The 15,226-nt window shown below is 32.3% G+C and overlaps 1 protein-coding gene across 2 annotated transcripts in view; it reads right to left on the bottom strand.

Moving 5' to 3' along the window:
- The window catches only part of bora (aurora kinase A activator-like protein bora), a 123,119-nt gene that overhangs the window by 70,654 nt on the left and 37,239 nt on the right, over positions 1-15,226 (bottom strand). For both annotated transcript variants that reach the window (XM_090406464.1, XM_090406465.1), the window contains one exon: positions 3,258-3,391. In XM_090406464.1, the coding sequence (XP_090262590.1) occupies positions 3,258-3,391 (134 nt within the window). The remainder of the gene's footprint in view (positions 1-3,257; positions 3,392-15,226) is intronic.

Genomic DNA, 15,226 nt, shown 5'->3' with positions numbered 1-15,226 from the left:
ACCAACCACAGAATACGTACGCTGACAGACCATTGGCCTATTTTTTTTAATGTGGATTCCATCTGAGAAAAGCAGTCAGCCCACAATACATTAGTATTGGTACTGTAGATGATATAAGGGATAGGTGTTATTCCAACAATGTAAAATGGATAGATAAAAAGATTATGCAGGCAACATAAAATAAGTGGTAACAATTAATTCAATAAAGAGCACAAAGAACAGGTAAGGAGAGTGAGTTGGTTGTTAAGGGTAGCAAAAGTGCAGTATGAATGACAGTTAGCTAAATAAGAAAAAAAAAATGATTGTGGTGGGATGGCAATGACTGGAGAAAATAGTATAAGTACAACTGCTGCAGAGGATACAGGTGAACTATTTAATGAGCACTTCATAGAGGTCTTTCATATCCTTGTGAATGTGACATTATGGAGAATTTCAGAGCAGTGGAACAAACTGATGGGAGCTCTACTCCAATCAACTGGAATTCAACCTTGTGACTAGGTCTTCTGAATTGTGCAGTGCAGCCACTATAAAACTTTTATATCCATATTTGATGGAGGTATAAAAGTTTTACTCCAGCTCCCTTTCCACATTTCAGGCTTGATTGGTTTTTTTTTGCTATATGAAGTATTGATATGTACTCCTGATTACATTCTTCTGGAATGTTTTTTTATCACCATGCAATCAATACTTGTTTCAAGCAGCAATCTTTCAAAGTAACTACTCCAGATATCTGGAATAACTGTCTTCAGTTTTTATGTTGCCTTTATAATCTTGTATTCTTTTTACAGTACTCTTTCCTCCATTTCTAAGCTTTTCATAGTTTCTAGAATATTTTGCCACCTTCCTGATATTTATTTATGTCCTTACCAAAGTCTTCCTTTGACTTTTGTTTAGCTAATTTTATACAGCATTTCACTTTCTTACATTTTCCCTCTGTATTCTTTCAGAGTAGAAGCTGACCTACTTGTGATGAACTGTCAATATACTTTCTTCTTTTTGTTGACTACTGCTTTAACACTTCCTGAGTCCATTATGAAGTTCTGATTTTTCTATCTTTGCAAACAACCTCAACCTCACCACACACCTCTGGCTGAATCACAGTTTCTTTTTTTCAGGATCTATCAATGAAATTCAAAGGTTTGGTTCTTGTTTTCAAACTTTTTCATTTTTTTATTCAATAATATTTGTGTATTTGAGTCTACAGTTCACTTCTGAATGCTGTTCAACTTTGATTCATTTTAAAACTTCCTTAACACTTTTCTTTTCGATACAAAATTCAGTTTTATCCTGCTTAAAACTAAATGGCAATCACTTACACTATGTGTACTCTGTGACCTGAACCAGCATTAAGATATCACTATCAACTAAAACATAATGAGCCTTTTCTTATTTTTTGTGTCTTCTCACCATGTGAAGTGTTCACACCTTTATGGTGAAACATAAAGATGTGGACACTTGCCCAAGTCCTGAACAGAAATTTCCATTATTATTAGCTTTACACTTTTCTTCAAATTTTCCCCAAACATATCTATATGATATTATTCATTTCCTGTTTTAGTGTATAGATCTCCAAGGTCCAACTTTTTCTTTGTGTCAGCTGCTATATAATGCCTCAAAATAACAGAACCTTCTGTGGGAGCATAGGCACAGCCATGTTTAAATATATTGAGTTTTCCATTCTGACATTTGCCCAATTCACTACCTGATACTCCAACCATTCAAATTATTCTCATATTTAGTGTTCAATACTATGGCTACTCCTTTTTTGACCCCCCCCCCAATATTATCACCTGAATCTTGTATTTGTTGCCTAGAAAAATCTCAACTGTTTTTGTTTTCTTTCAATCACATCTATTATGTCGAGATCTGGTACTTTATCTTCTAGTTTAATTTCTTTTCTGTTCATATTTCTTACGTTACGTTGATGGTGGCAATCTTAAGCTCTGCTGATGTTCAGTTGGGGTTTGTTCAAGTAGTTGACGTACTGGGAGTCTTATTTAACAGAGCAACAACCTACTCAGCATGAATTTTATCACGTTGTAACATCATTTTATTTTGGTTTTATCCAATAAGAATACAATCTGATTGGCTAAATCCCAACCTGCCAGACCATCCTCGTTCATTCAGTATTCAGGTAGATACAAACTAAAGGGGTGCATTATGAGAAGATGACGATTGGACATTAGGTCAGAATTCCTGGTCATTTCTCCACCTACCTTAATATACTTGCATAAAGTTCACTAATTAATGAATATTAATACAATATAATTCTGTTGGTAATAGTGAAATTTCTTGTAAACAGAAATTTCACTATTACCAACATCCTTTACAAGAAGATATATCCACACATCTTCATTTCACAAAAAAGCCTTGTGCACTGAGCGCACACACTTTGTTTTTCTGAGTCTCTTCTATTCAGAGAATTAAATTAAATAAAACTTACTCTATTACTTAATGGATACAGCAAGACTTTAATGCAGAAAATATCTGATAATCATCATCCCACTCACGGATTGCAATCTGATGTTAAAGGGATCAGCATACCCTACCTTAAAGGAACATCTGAACAAATAGCAAGGCCCCTTCGCAGATATAATTTGCACACCACCTTCAAGCCAGCCTGGAAGTTGCCATCTTTCTTACCTATCAAAGATACATCTATCCTAGCCTGGTGTTTATCAAATACCCTGTTCTTTTCATCTTTGCTACTTTGGACAGACTAGCTATTTTGTTATTATTAGAATCCAAGAACATCTAGATTATATAAGATTTTTGGAATCTGAAGGTTCAGGCCTTGCTTCTCATGCCACTGACAATAGACAGAGTTCACTGGAACCATACCAAGATGCTATATTACAGTAAGCTCAAATTCGGTCATCTATTTTTTTAATCATGTGATGCCCTCACTACCATCCTAGTCTTAATCAGACTGACTATATGCCCATCTCTAACTTTTGGGAAGTGATTTCTGTTCATTATTTATATTTTTTAATTAATTAATTATATGGTATGGTGCAAAAAAAAAAAAAAAAAAAAAAACGAACTTCAACACCACCCTCTTCAAATACACGCAGTATGAGATATGCCATTCGATTACATGCACATTAATAGAAGAGCACATGTAAAGTCATCCAAGATTCAACATTTAAAACTTGCCATACAAAAAAAAAGTTCTCAACATTATTTATTCAATAATTTACAACTAATCAAATCAGATTAATATGCAGTGGATAAATGGTATGGGGAAGCATACTTACAGGCTGTAGAAGCGAGATTGGGAGAGAATGTAACATGCTTTCCTAATGCTGCCCAAGGAGACGGAACAACATGGTTTTGTGAAAAAAACGTATCAATAGCTTTCTGAGCTTTTTCTTCTAGGTCAGCATCCAGACTAGAAGAAAAGGTGTAACGTGTACTAATTTAATGTATTTGAAAAAATGCAGTGATAGTATGAATCAATTAGAAAGATACTGATTATTACATCATAATCAAAAGTCAAAAATACATCAAACACGATTATAAACAAAGAATTTAACAATACTTTTGAATACGAAGAGATTAAACAAAAAATGTTTTAAAAAATTTACCCTAGTTTTTCCTGAATTCTTCTCTGAGAGCTCATTACTAATTTGAAAATTTCTATTCAAAACATATCCAATTTTAGAAATTGATGTTATATCATTTGAAACATTATAGGAAGAAATTAAGCATTTGAAAGCTGCTAAAATAGCAAGGATTCTTACTAACTTAAAACACACACACACACAAGGATAAAGTCCAGTTGGAGAAAGTTCTGTTATAGTAAGCTTACTATAATACATTACCAAAATGATCTGAACAAAGTTCCATAAACATCAATGTAATAGTGAATGAAATTGCCAACACTTGGTTGGTTGGTTAACTAGAAAAGAGTTAGTATTTACATAGGGAAAAATTAAGTTCATATTTCAAAAAAAAAAAAAAAAAAAAAAAAAAAAAAAAAAAAAAAAAAATCAAGGTATTACATTACCACAAAAAAGATTGCTGTACTTTCCGTTCTATAAAACAAAAGGTTGCTTTTAAAGCTGACCTATTAATCAGTACTGTCTATTATCCCTAGATGGTAAAAGTTCAGCAGAACTACCCTGTACCATTTTAATTTTATCTCTTCTCTCTTGATAAAGTGAAAGGCAGAAACATCTTAAAATTTCTGTCTGAAATGTTTGCTTTTGTAAAAAAAAAAAAAAAAAAAAAAAAAAAAAAAAAAAAAACAATAGAATTCACAATCATAACGGGAATATTTATTTTCATGCATGTTGCTGTATCGGCCTTTCTCAAATAATAATGGACCCTGGTCCTCCAAAATCTTGCAGTGAATGTGCACATATCCCCCCCCCCCCAGTTTTTAAAAATAAATGCTGCATGATATTTCCTATGATTCTAAGAATAATTCCAATAGTCAGAATTCACTAAGATGAAAACCAAATTTTTATTTATTTATTTTTTAAAATGTAAATTTTACCAACAAAGGACTGTAAACCTATCTTACTGTTAGTAGTATTGAACTAAAGATTAGATTAAAATTTTAAACCATCTCAGGCCTCTAATATTATCAGGGGTGAGATTTTGCCAGACAAGAAAAATCCTCTACTGCCCTAAAGACCTCAAAAACATCACTGTTATAGTGAGATTCAAATCTAAAGGCTACTAATTACAAAATGAAAACACTAACCACTCAGCAAACCTGAACAAGTTATAGGCGTTGATGGTTTTATTGGTTGTCTTGATTTCCAGAGGACTGGCTGTTTCATTTTATGACAACTCCACTTTTTCTTTCTTACTCTTACTGGTAAAGAAAGAAGAAAGAAAAAGTTTTTTCAAAAAGCTGTTTCATCAAAAGCAAGCACATGACCCAGTATTTTCCCATAAAGAGAAATATTGGAAAATGAAAGAAACAAATTCTGCAATAATACACCAAAAATGAAACACTAACTCCACTTTGTTATGTTAATTTCTCCTAGTATAAAGAAACTGTTAGTTTTAATTTCTTCATAACAGGGCAAATAATTGTTAGTTTTAATAAACATGATTCAGGAATTGGTAACTATTCTCCTGAAGACTATTCCAAAAAAGACAAAGATGTTTATATGTATGCTTTTTTTTCTGCACTCAATATAAGAAATTACTTTTCCTATTTGTGGAATCCACCATGAGTTACCAGTTGAAATAACACAGTATGCTAATGTTTCCTAAAGTGTTTTTCTTCTACCTGGATATATAAAATTTTATAGTACATTCTTTTTTTTCTTCTAATAAAAAAAAGTAAATCATACTTGACAAGAAATGATATTCATTTTCATCCTTTATATACAGAGGCAAATGACTTCACACCAGACTGCCTCTGTACACAAGTAGACAAAACATGAAGATATTTCAAATGCATATTTTGTTTACTCATGCTTAAGTAATAGATGAAAACAAGAATAGGGATAATGAGGCAATCTGATGCAAAATCAACTGCACCTATATATAAGTAGCCTAGTTGTGAGAAGACTTCATATGAAACCTGCTTGCTCAAATATAATTTAGCATATATTAAAATTAGGCATTAGAAGATTTGTAAAAAAGCATTAAGAGGATTTTTGTATTTATTTAAAACTTGTCTGTATTCAACACAAAGACAAACACTAAAGTGACAAGTCAAAGGAAATTTTTATACATGTTCCATTAACACAAACTAAGATTACTGCAGATTATAGATATATTTTCTGTAATTAATGAGCTAGAAATGAAAATATTCTAAAACGTGACTTTTTTTTTTTTAAAACAAAAGATGGTTGTCTCAGCATAGTGTATCACAAGCTATGTAACTAAAATTTTATTTCTATGTTAACAATGGAGTAATGTATATACTACAGTTGTATAATTTAATTAATTGGCATGTATATTATAAGTGCAGATATTTAAACAATATTTGAGCTGTAAAAATAATCCAAACTTTAGCTTAGAAATGTTCTAGGATGTTCAGTTTTTTCTAGTATGGCCAAGGAAAACAGGAATCAGATTAGAGCAGATCACTGGGTCTAAATCCCCAAAAGGATTATATATATATATATATATATATAAGTACAAATACCACTGGAAAGTACAAAGTAGCTCTGATATAACTATTGCCATTGTCAATCAATATGTTAGGAATTTCTGAGTATTCTTTCACATAATACAGTTGCTCAATAATATTTTTCCAAAAGAAATCTACACAGATAAGCAAGTAATATCAAAAAGCAGATAAAAACAAACATAGAATAAATCCTTTAAAAGGAAGGCAGAATAATAATTATTTTTTAAGATCATGTATTGTGAATCTTTAGTCCGTGTCCTGAACACGCGTTATATGATTGTTGGCGTACTGTAGTTACGTCAAACTGAGTGAATTGATTAAATTTTTCCAAGTCTCATTCAATATGGCACCTTGATTTCTGTTTAGGTTGCTGCCTGTTTGTAGGACTACTGTTGCTTCTTTGAATAATCGGTGTCTGAAATCCTCGTCTATGTAGGGCATAGAACTATTTTCAGTCTATAGAATGGTTAGAAGTTGAAAAGTGATGCGTTAAAAAAGAGGTGATTGTCCTGTTATGATTGACATCTCCAACATGTTCTTCCTGTCTGATTTTGAGGCTTCTTGAAGTTTGTCCAATGTAGGAGAGGCCACACGTACATGGAATATTATACACATCTGGATATTTGTAAAATGGAACACTATCCTTAGGAGATCTTAACACCTGTCTAATGCTAGTAGTTGGTTTAAATACAACTCTGATGTTATGAGCTTTTAACAATCTCACTATATTGGTGGAAACCAAACCCATAAAGGAGATGACGACCGTTGAAACCTGCTGGGAGACTGTTTCTTGTTGTTGGTGGATATCTTTATACAGGAATTTGTTGATAATGTGTTTAGAGGACATCCATTTTCAGATAGTGTTGTAACAATTTGAGACAGTTCTGTCTGAACCTCGTCTTCGCCTGAGACAAATTTGCAGACTATTTCCCACCATGTTGATGATGCTATGTTTATGTGACCTATGATGGTTTGAAGAATAATGTAGATATCATCCACTATCTGTAGGTTTTTTGTAAATTTTGAAATTGTTATTCTTGTCTCTAGACTAAACTACCTGGAACAACATAGACCATATGATACAACATAGCTACAAGAAAACTTTCAAGTTAAAAAATTTGAAGAACTCTATAAGAAAAAATACCATACACACAACAGCCTCCCAGAGGATAAAGTAATTTTCAACATGTCAGATTACTGCCTTTCAAAACATGAATCCGATATCCTAAAGAAAAGTTTCAACTTTTCAATCACTCCCAATGACATCCCAAAAATGTACTTTATTTGTGGAATTGGAAAAGGTCTTCACCCTCTCCCAGAGGCTATAGCTAACAATATTAGATTTCAAAGCTCAATCATCCTAACCACAGCTAAATAACCCAAACTTAACAGCACACCTTATGACAGGAAAGCGATTCGTAACTTGAGAAATGACAAAGAGATTATAATCACTAAGCTGATAAGGGGAACTCCACAGTCATTCTTAACTCAAAAGACTATTTCAAGAAGATAAAGAATTTATTATCAGACAGTTCCACGCATAAAATTCTCAACAAAGATCCTACCATGACAAATCATAATGAGACAACAAACCGTCTGATCCGCAATATGAGTACTTGGCCTGAGGAATTGAAAAGAAAAATTAAATCCTTACATCCCATTACTCCTAGACTTTATGGTGCACCTGAAGTACATAAAGAAGAAGTCCCACTTCGTCTGATTGTTGATGGCAGGTCCTCCCCAACATACCTTTTAGCTAAGCATCTTACAAACTTACTAAAAGGAAAAATCAGACAAACAGAATCTTATATTAAAAATTCTCAACAATTTGTTGAAAAACTGAAGAATGTGAAACCAACAAAAACAGACATAATGGCCAGTCTGGATGTAGTATCCTTATTTACAAATGTACCAACAGAAGAAGTCATTAAAGATCTCTTTCCTGTAGATATTACACTTATGTTCAAGCACTGCCTAAAATCAAATTTCTTTAAGGTAAACAACAAGGTGTACCAACAATTAGAAGGCCTAGCCATGGGCAGCAGGGCCGGCCATCTCGGGGGTGCAATGGGTGCAATGCACCTTGGCCCCACGATCAAGTGGGCACAGTCGGTACACATCTGCAGAAACATATTTTTTTTTTTTTCTTCTTCTTCTAATTTTGCTTATAACTAAAGGGATTTCATTGACAGGATTTTAGGCCCACCCCGGTAATAATAATATCTCTGTGTTTCTCTATTATATTAGGGTTTTTGCTTAACCCTTTTGATGCGTTTATGCAGTGTATAAAAATTAACAAACATGATTTCGTTTCTACCCTAAAATGCCTGATTCATCATTAGTTTTTTTTCTAATCTGTTACACATTTATATCATTTGGCTCGTTATCGAAACTGTTGAATAAATATTTATTATATTCTTTATATATGGTTAGTCTAGAGCAGGGGGTGGACAACCCTTAACATGCCTACCAAACGTGGCATGCCAATGACTTTTTTCTTGCACACAACCCAGGGCTCATCTTAAAAAAATAATTAAATAAAAAATGCATTTCAAACATCTTCGCTGACACATATTTTAACTTAATATAATACAATTTTATTAAGTACAGCTATACCAAATAAAAATGCAATAATTAATTAAACTCTACCAACTGTTTCATAATAATAAGTAATAAGAAAATTAGAAACAAACATCCTATTTCCAAGCCATCAATATATCTCCGCGATATACTGATGTACAAGTTTTGTGCAGTTCAGTTGTTGCATTACCTAATGCAGCAAATTATTGCTACATTAGGTAACGAAGTCCTTAATAAAATTAAAGACGATATAAAAGCAGCCATATATTACAGTATCCAAATGGATGGTACTCCTGATATTTCTCACAAGGAACACTTCAATAATTATTAAATATGTAAATTTTGTAGACAAAAAATTAATTATAAATGAGTTATTTATAGGATTTATTGAAGTAACTGATGTGACTGGTGAAGGAGTTTTTAAAAGCAAATTCGCTTTTAAAAAAAATAGGCGAGCTTGATTTAGATATTATGAATTGTAGAGGGCAAGCATACGATAACGGTAGCAATATGAAGGGAATATATAAAGGCGTACAATAAAAAATAATTAGTTTAAATCCTCATTCAATTTATGTACCTTGCTTATCACATTCTTTTAATTTGATAATTTGTGATGCTGCTTCCAGTAGTATGTATTGTAAAAAAAATTTCGGAATATTGCAACGTTTATACTGCGTATTTTCTGCATCAACAAAAAAGGTGGGAAATTATACAAAAGCATTTAAATATTATGCTTAAACCATTATGTGATACTTGATGGGAAGCTAAAATAGACACAGTCAAAGCAGTGTATACACAGTTTGAACAAACTTATAATGCCTTAGAAGAATTTATTGGTGCAATTAACGATAACACAGTAGTATCCAAAGCTAAAAGTCTACTAGATTCATTACAAGAAATGCCATTTATTTTAAGTTTATCAGTGTGGTTTACAATATTGTCAAAAATTAAGAATATTAACAAACTATTTCAAGCAAAAACAATTGTTCTTGACTCTGCTTTTAATTTAGTGAATAAAATTAAAAATGAAATCCAAAATTTAAGATCACATTTTTAGACGACGCAAAAATGATAGCACGAAACTTGAATATTTCCGAAGACTTCCCTGAAAAAAGAATTCAAAAAAGATTATTTTCCGAACTAGAAGATGTCACTTTTTCCACGTTGTGATTGATACTGTTATTGTATAAATAGATGAGAGATTTAAAAATATACCCAATGTTATTTCTTAATTTAAAGTAATCACTGATATAAAAACATTAGAAAAAAATGAACTAGAAAACCACTCAAGGGATTTCGTAAAATATTATAGTAAAGATGTAAATGAAGACTTAATCCAGGAAATTGATTTGTTACGAGAATTGACCTTGGACCAAAAAAAATGTAAATAACGCACAAGACATATTGCAATATATATTAAATAATAGTTATAATGAACTATTTCCAAATGTGCTAACTGTATTGCAAATTTTCTTTACGTTACCAGTTACTATAGCAAGTGCAGAGCATTGTTTTAGCAAATTAAAATTGATAAAGAATTATCTTCGGTCAAGTATGCGCGAAGAACGCTTAAATGCACTTGCTATATTAAGCATCGAAAAGGAAATTACCAAAAATTGTAATTTTTCAGAAATGATTACTTACATAGCAAAAAAAAAAAAAAAAAAATCGCGTATTTAAATAAATAATAAATACATTATTAAGCAATATAACGTTAGTAAAACTAGGCCGCTAAATAGTAAACCTATTTATTTTTTATGTGCTTAAATTAATTTTTTTTATTACTTTAAACAATAATTAATTGTAAATAGTTTTTGTGTGCTAGTTGGTAGCCGGGTTACTTTTGTTTGTGTTAAATATTTTTTTAAATTTAATTATTTAATACTTTTGTTTTGTGTTCAGTAAACATTATGTTAACCTGGTATATTTCGAATGTTTTTTTTTGTTTTCCTGTGCCAAAATCATTTGCAGGTGGTTTTACAATATATTTATTTCAAATCCTTTAATTTTACCTTCGAAAAATATTTTAGGGCCCCAAAAGGTTTCTTGCACTCGGGCCCCTTTATAGAGAAGGCCGACCCTGATGGGCAGCCCTATGTTACCACCATGTGCAGACCTTTTCATGGAGAAATTTGAAAATGAAATCTTCACCAATATTACTCCTAAACCGTCAATATGGTATGGAGATATGTAGATGATATCTTCATCATATGGCAAGAAAGCATAGAAAACCTATATATATTTGTTGATAGAATCAACTCACTCCACAACAAAATCAAATTTACCCTAGAAGTGGAAAATAACAAACAACTGCATTTCTTAGACATACTGGTAAAGAGACAAGATAACAATTTCAAACTGTCCATTTACAAAAAAGCCTACAGATACTGGACGATATCTACATTATTCTTCAAACCATCATAGGTCACATAAACATAGCATCATCCACATGGTGGGAAATAGAGTCTGCAAATTTGTCTCAAACGAAGACAAAGTTCAGACAGAACTGTCTCAAATTGTTACAATACTATCTCAAAATGGATATTCTCTAAACATTATCAACAAATTCCTGTATAAAGATAACCACCGACAACAAGAAACAGTCTCCCAGCAGGTTTCAACGGTCGTCATCCCCCTTTATGGGTTCGGTTTCCACCAATATAGCGAGATTGTTAAAAGCTCATAACATCAGAGTTGTATTTAAACCAACTACTAGCATTAGACAGGTGTTAAGATCTCCTAAAGATAGTGTTCCATTTTACAAATATCCAGATGTGTAAAATATTCCATGTACATGTGGCCTCTCCTATATTGGAGAAACTTCAAGAAGCCTCGAAATCAGACAGAAAGAACATGTTGGAGATGTCAATCATAACATGACAATCACCTCCGGTTTAGCGCATCACTTTTCAACTTCTAACCATTCTATAGACTGTGAAAATAGTTCTATGCCCTACATAGACGAGGATTTCAGACACCGATTATTCAAAGAAGCAACAGTAGTCCTACAAACAAGCAGCAACTTAAAAATAAATCAAGGTGCCATATTGAATGAGACTTGGAAAAATTTAATCAATTCACTCAGTTTGACGTAACTACAGTACGCCAACAATCATATAACGCGTGTTCAGGACACAGACTATAGATTCGCAATACATGCTGACATTGTCACACGAACATATCAACTTAGCTACCTTATAGTTACTAATGGTTTTGTATTCTTTATACTTTGTGCATTTAGCATTTTTTTTTCGTGTTTACTGTTCAAGCCTTGAGAAAGCTAGACAGTTTCTAGCGAAACTGGTAGGCGTTATTATATGAACATATATAGTAATTAAAAAAACCTATGGTCATATAAACAATAAGTCTTATATTTTAACACTTCATGACCAAATATGAATACTTTAAATTATTTTTTTCTAGGATGGTCAAGGAAAATACAGAATGAGATCAGAACATGAAACTGGGCCTAAATCCCTGAAAGGATTATTTTTATTATTTTAATTAAATTATTTCTCTTGTTGAAAAAGGAATGGATGACTGAAAAGATCTTAAATTAGCCTTAAAAAATTTAGTACAAGAGCTGATATAATTTATCTACTCACAGAGAATTGAGGCATAGAAATTGCTTATTTTCTGGAATGCAATTTTATAATTTCTGTGATGGCATTCCCTGGTGTACATTTTCTCCTCATGAGTTTGTTCAATTATTAAAATTAGCTTACCATTTTTTTTTACATGATTAAACTTTAATAAAAGTGTGCAAGAGTGAAACTATTATTAATTTACATATATAAATGGGGATCACTTAAGTGTCCAAGCCAGATAGATGGGAGGGGACCTCCACAATGCCTTTAAGGAATGCAGAGAACCAACTGGACTTTGGACCTAATGTATAGTCCTCACTTTCATGTAGTGTGTCCTGCAACTGGGCACTGAACAAATGAAGATAGGATGGCAATTTAAGACTTAGCTGACCAAATTATATTCTCTATTGGCTTAAACCAGAAATAAACACGAGATTTCATGCTGCATTAATTGGATAAACAAGGTCCCTCCCCTGATATTTTTGTCAGGGAACAAGGGCAAACAGCAGACAGTTAGCTACTAGAACAAACCCCAATCAACATCTAGAAAACTGAAGACAGAAACCACCAACATAAGGAATATCAATGGAAAAAGGAAAAGTACTGTGGACATAACTGGTGTGACTGAGAAAAAGAAGATTAAAATGTAGAGAGAAAACATAAGAAAAACATCACTGACTATGTCATAGTTGATAATGATATCTTCATGCTGGTCAGGCTACAGCAGTAATGCAAAGGACATGAAACTAAAAGTGATTATATATTTTTCATGTCATATTGAAAAAAACAATGTAAGAAAATTTTAACAAAAATTTAAGTTAAGCAGGTTTTACAGGTAACCTGCAGACTCAACTATATACACATTATTAAAAAAAAAAAAAATCTAGGAGTCCCATTGGCAAACTCTGAAGAAAACATTGATTCAGCTAAGCAAGCACATGGTAAAGTTGACAGCAAAATAACACAATGGTGGACATAAAGTAGTTAAAGAAACAGTCCTAGAAAAGAAGAAAGCATACCAAAAGTTCCTAGCAAATATGTTGGTAGATGCACCAAAAGAATATACAGAAAAATGTAAGAGCTAAGCTATGTGGAAAAGTAGCTAAACAAAAATCATGGAAAGACTTTGGTAAGAATATCGAAGATAAATATCAGGAAGGTGGCAAAATGTTCTGGAGGCTATTGAAAAGAAGCTTAGAAATCCTAGATGATAAATGTGACACAAAAACTGAAAATAAGGATATATTAGATGTCTGGAGTAATTACTCTGAAAGACTTAAACAAAACTATCAGTGACAGAACAGATAGAAAATAACAATACTTGGAGTAGAAAAGCTATCAGAAGCCTGAAATGTGGAAAAGCAGTTGGACAAATACCAGATGATTGCAATAGAATTATCATAGTTTCCATCTATAAAAAGGGGAATAAAAAGTAGTAGAGAAATTCTTCTTCTCGCATTCAGCTTTATTCCCTTTTTCCAGGTAAGATTTATGCAAACATACTTGAGAAAAATCGTGGAACTTGGAGAACAAGAAGCTGGGTTCAGGCCATATAGGGGTTGTTAAAATCAGATTTTCATTTTACAACAAAGAGTTGAGAAATCACAAGAATATATGAAAGATCTATACTTAAGTTTTGTAGATTTGGAAAATGCATAAGACTAGGTGCACAGAGAAAAGCTTCTCGAAATGCTAAGATTATATGGGATAAATGGAACATTATACACAGCAATATATATAATCTATATTTAAGTTGTAAGTCAGCAGTTACAATTAAAGGAACAGGGAGATGAATTTTATATAAAATCAGATGTAAGACAAGGATGCTCACTATCTCACTCTTGTTCATTATCTATATGAATTGCATTATGGGAAAAAAAAAAGTAGTATTAAACCATAAAATATGAGATTAACATCTCAAAGAGTTAATCTCAACTCTTTACTTTATGCAGATGATTTTATTCCTAAATAAATCCAGTATAAGTCTATAGGATTCCATAACTAAAGTGAATAACTGTGGTAATAAATTTGGTATGGATATCAGCAATAAAAAGACAATCAAAATAGGCAGAAATATTGAAATCAACTGCATCTTGAATGGAGAACCTATAGAACAAGTAAAACATTTCAGCTATTCAGCCACAATTTTCAATGATGATTGCAAATTAATTATGGAGATAGACAATAGAATTAGCAAAGCTAGTATGGTAGGAAGTCAAATGAATAAATTTATTTGGAATAAGAGAAAAATTAGTCCAAACACTAACTGCATACAAGACAGTGTTCAAATCGGTTTCAAGTTATGGATATGAGAGTTGGGTTAGAAATAAAGTGCTTGATCAAATATTAGCGACCACAGATATGAGAGTTCTGAGAAAAATTGCAACCTTAGATTAGCCCTGCTTCCACATTCTGAAATGCTAACAATGTCAGGTTACTTTCTGATATTTTCATTTTTAATATAAGTCTGCCATTGAAACCATCTAATCCAGCCTTGACATTGTTAGCATTCAAGAATGTGTGAGTAGAGCTAATCTAAAGTGGTATGTTCACTTAAACAGAATGGAAGAGGAAAGGTCTTAAAAACAGTGTTTGATGCAAAGATGGGAAGAAAAACACCCAGAGGAAGACCAAGATCTAGGTGGATTGATTCAGTCAGAAATGCTTTAGGAGACTGAAATGTTAGATTTTATAATATTTGAGTGCTAAGTAATAGACTGAATTGGAGGAAAACTGATAGGAGATTAGTAATACTATAAATCATGCAAAAAAAATTGTTATAGTAGTCTGTACATCCACTGAAGATACATATCAGGAAATTGATGATTATGATGATGATATATAAATGCATACATTTGAGGTTTCCTTGGGAGAGCTTGAAACCCCTTAAGGGCATGCCTCTGGGTGGATATGGGAACACCTCATACGAGTGACAGGAGGGAAATGAAATATATCTCAT

Source organism: Typopeltis vanoorti, chromosome 16, assembly GCF_054136105.1.
Source record: "Typopeltis vanoorti isolate ZY-2024b chromosome 16, IOZ_Tvanoo_1.0, whole genome shotgun sequence".
NCBI classification, from domain to species: domain Eukaryota; kingdom Metazoa; phylum Arthropoda; class Arachnida; order Uropygi; family Thelyphonidae; genus Typopeltis; species Typopeltis vanoorti.
This window is presented reverse-complemented; position numbering and strand designations above follow the sequence as displayed.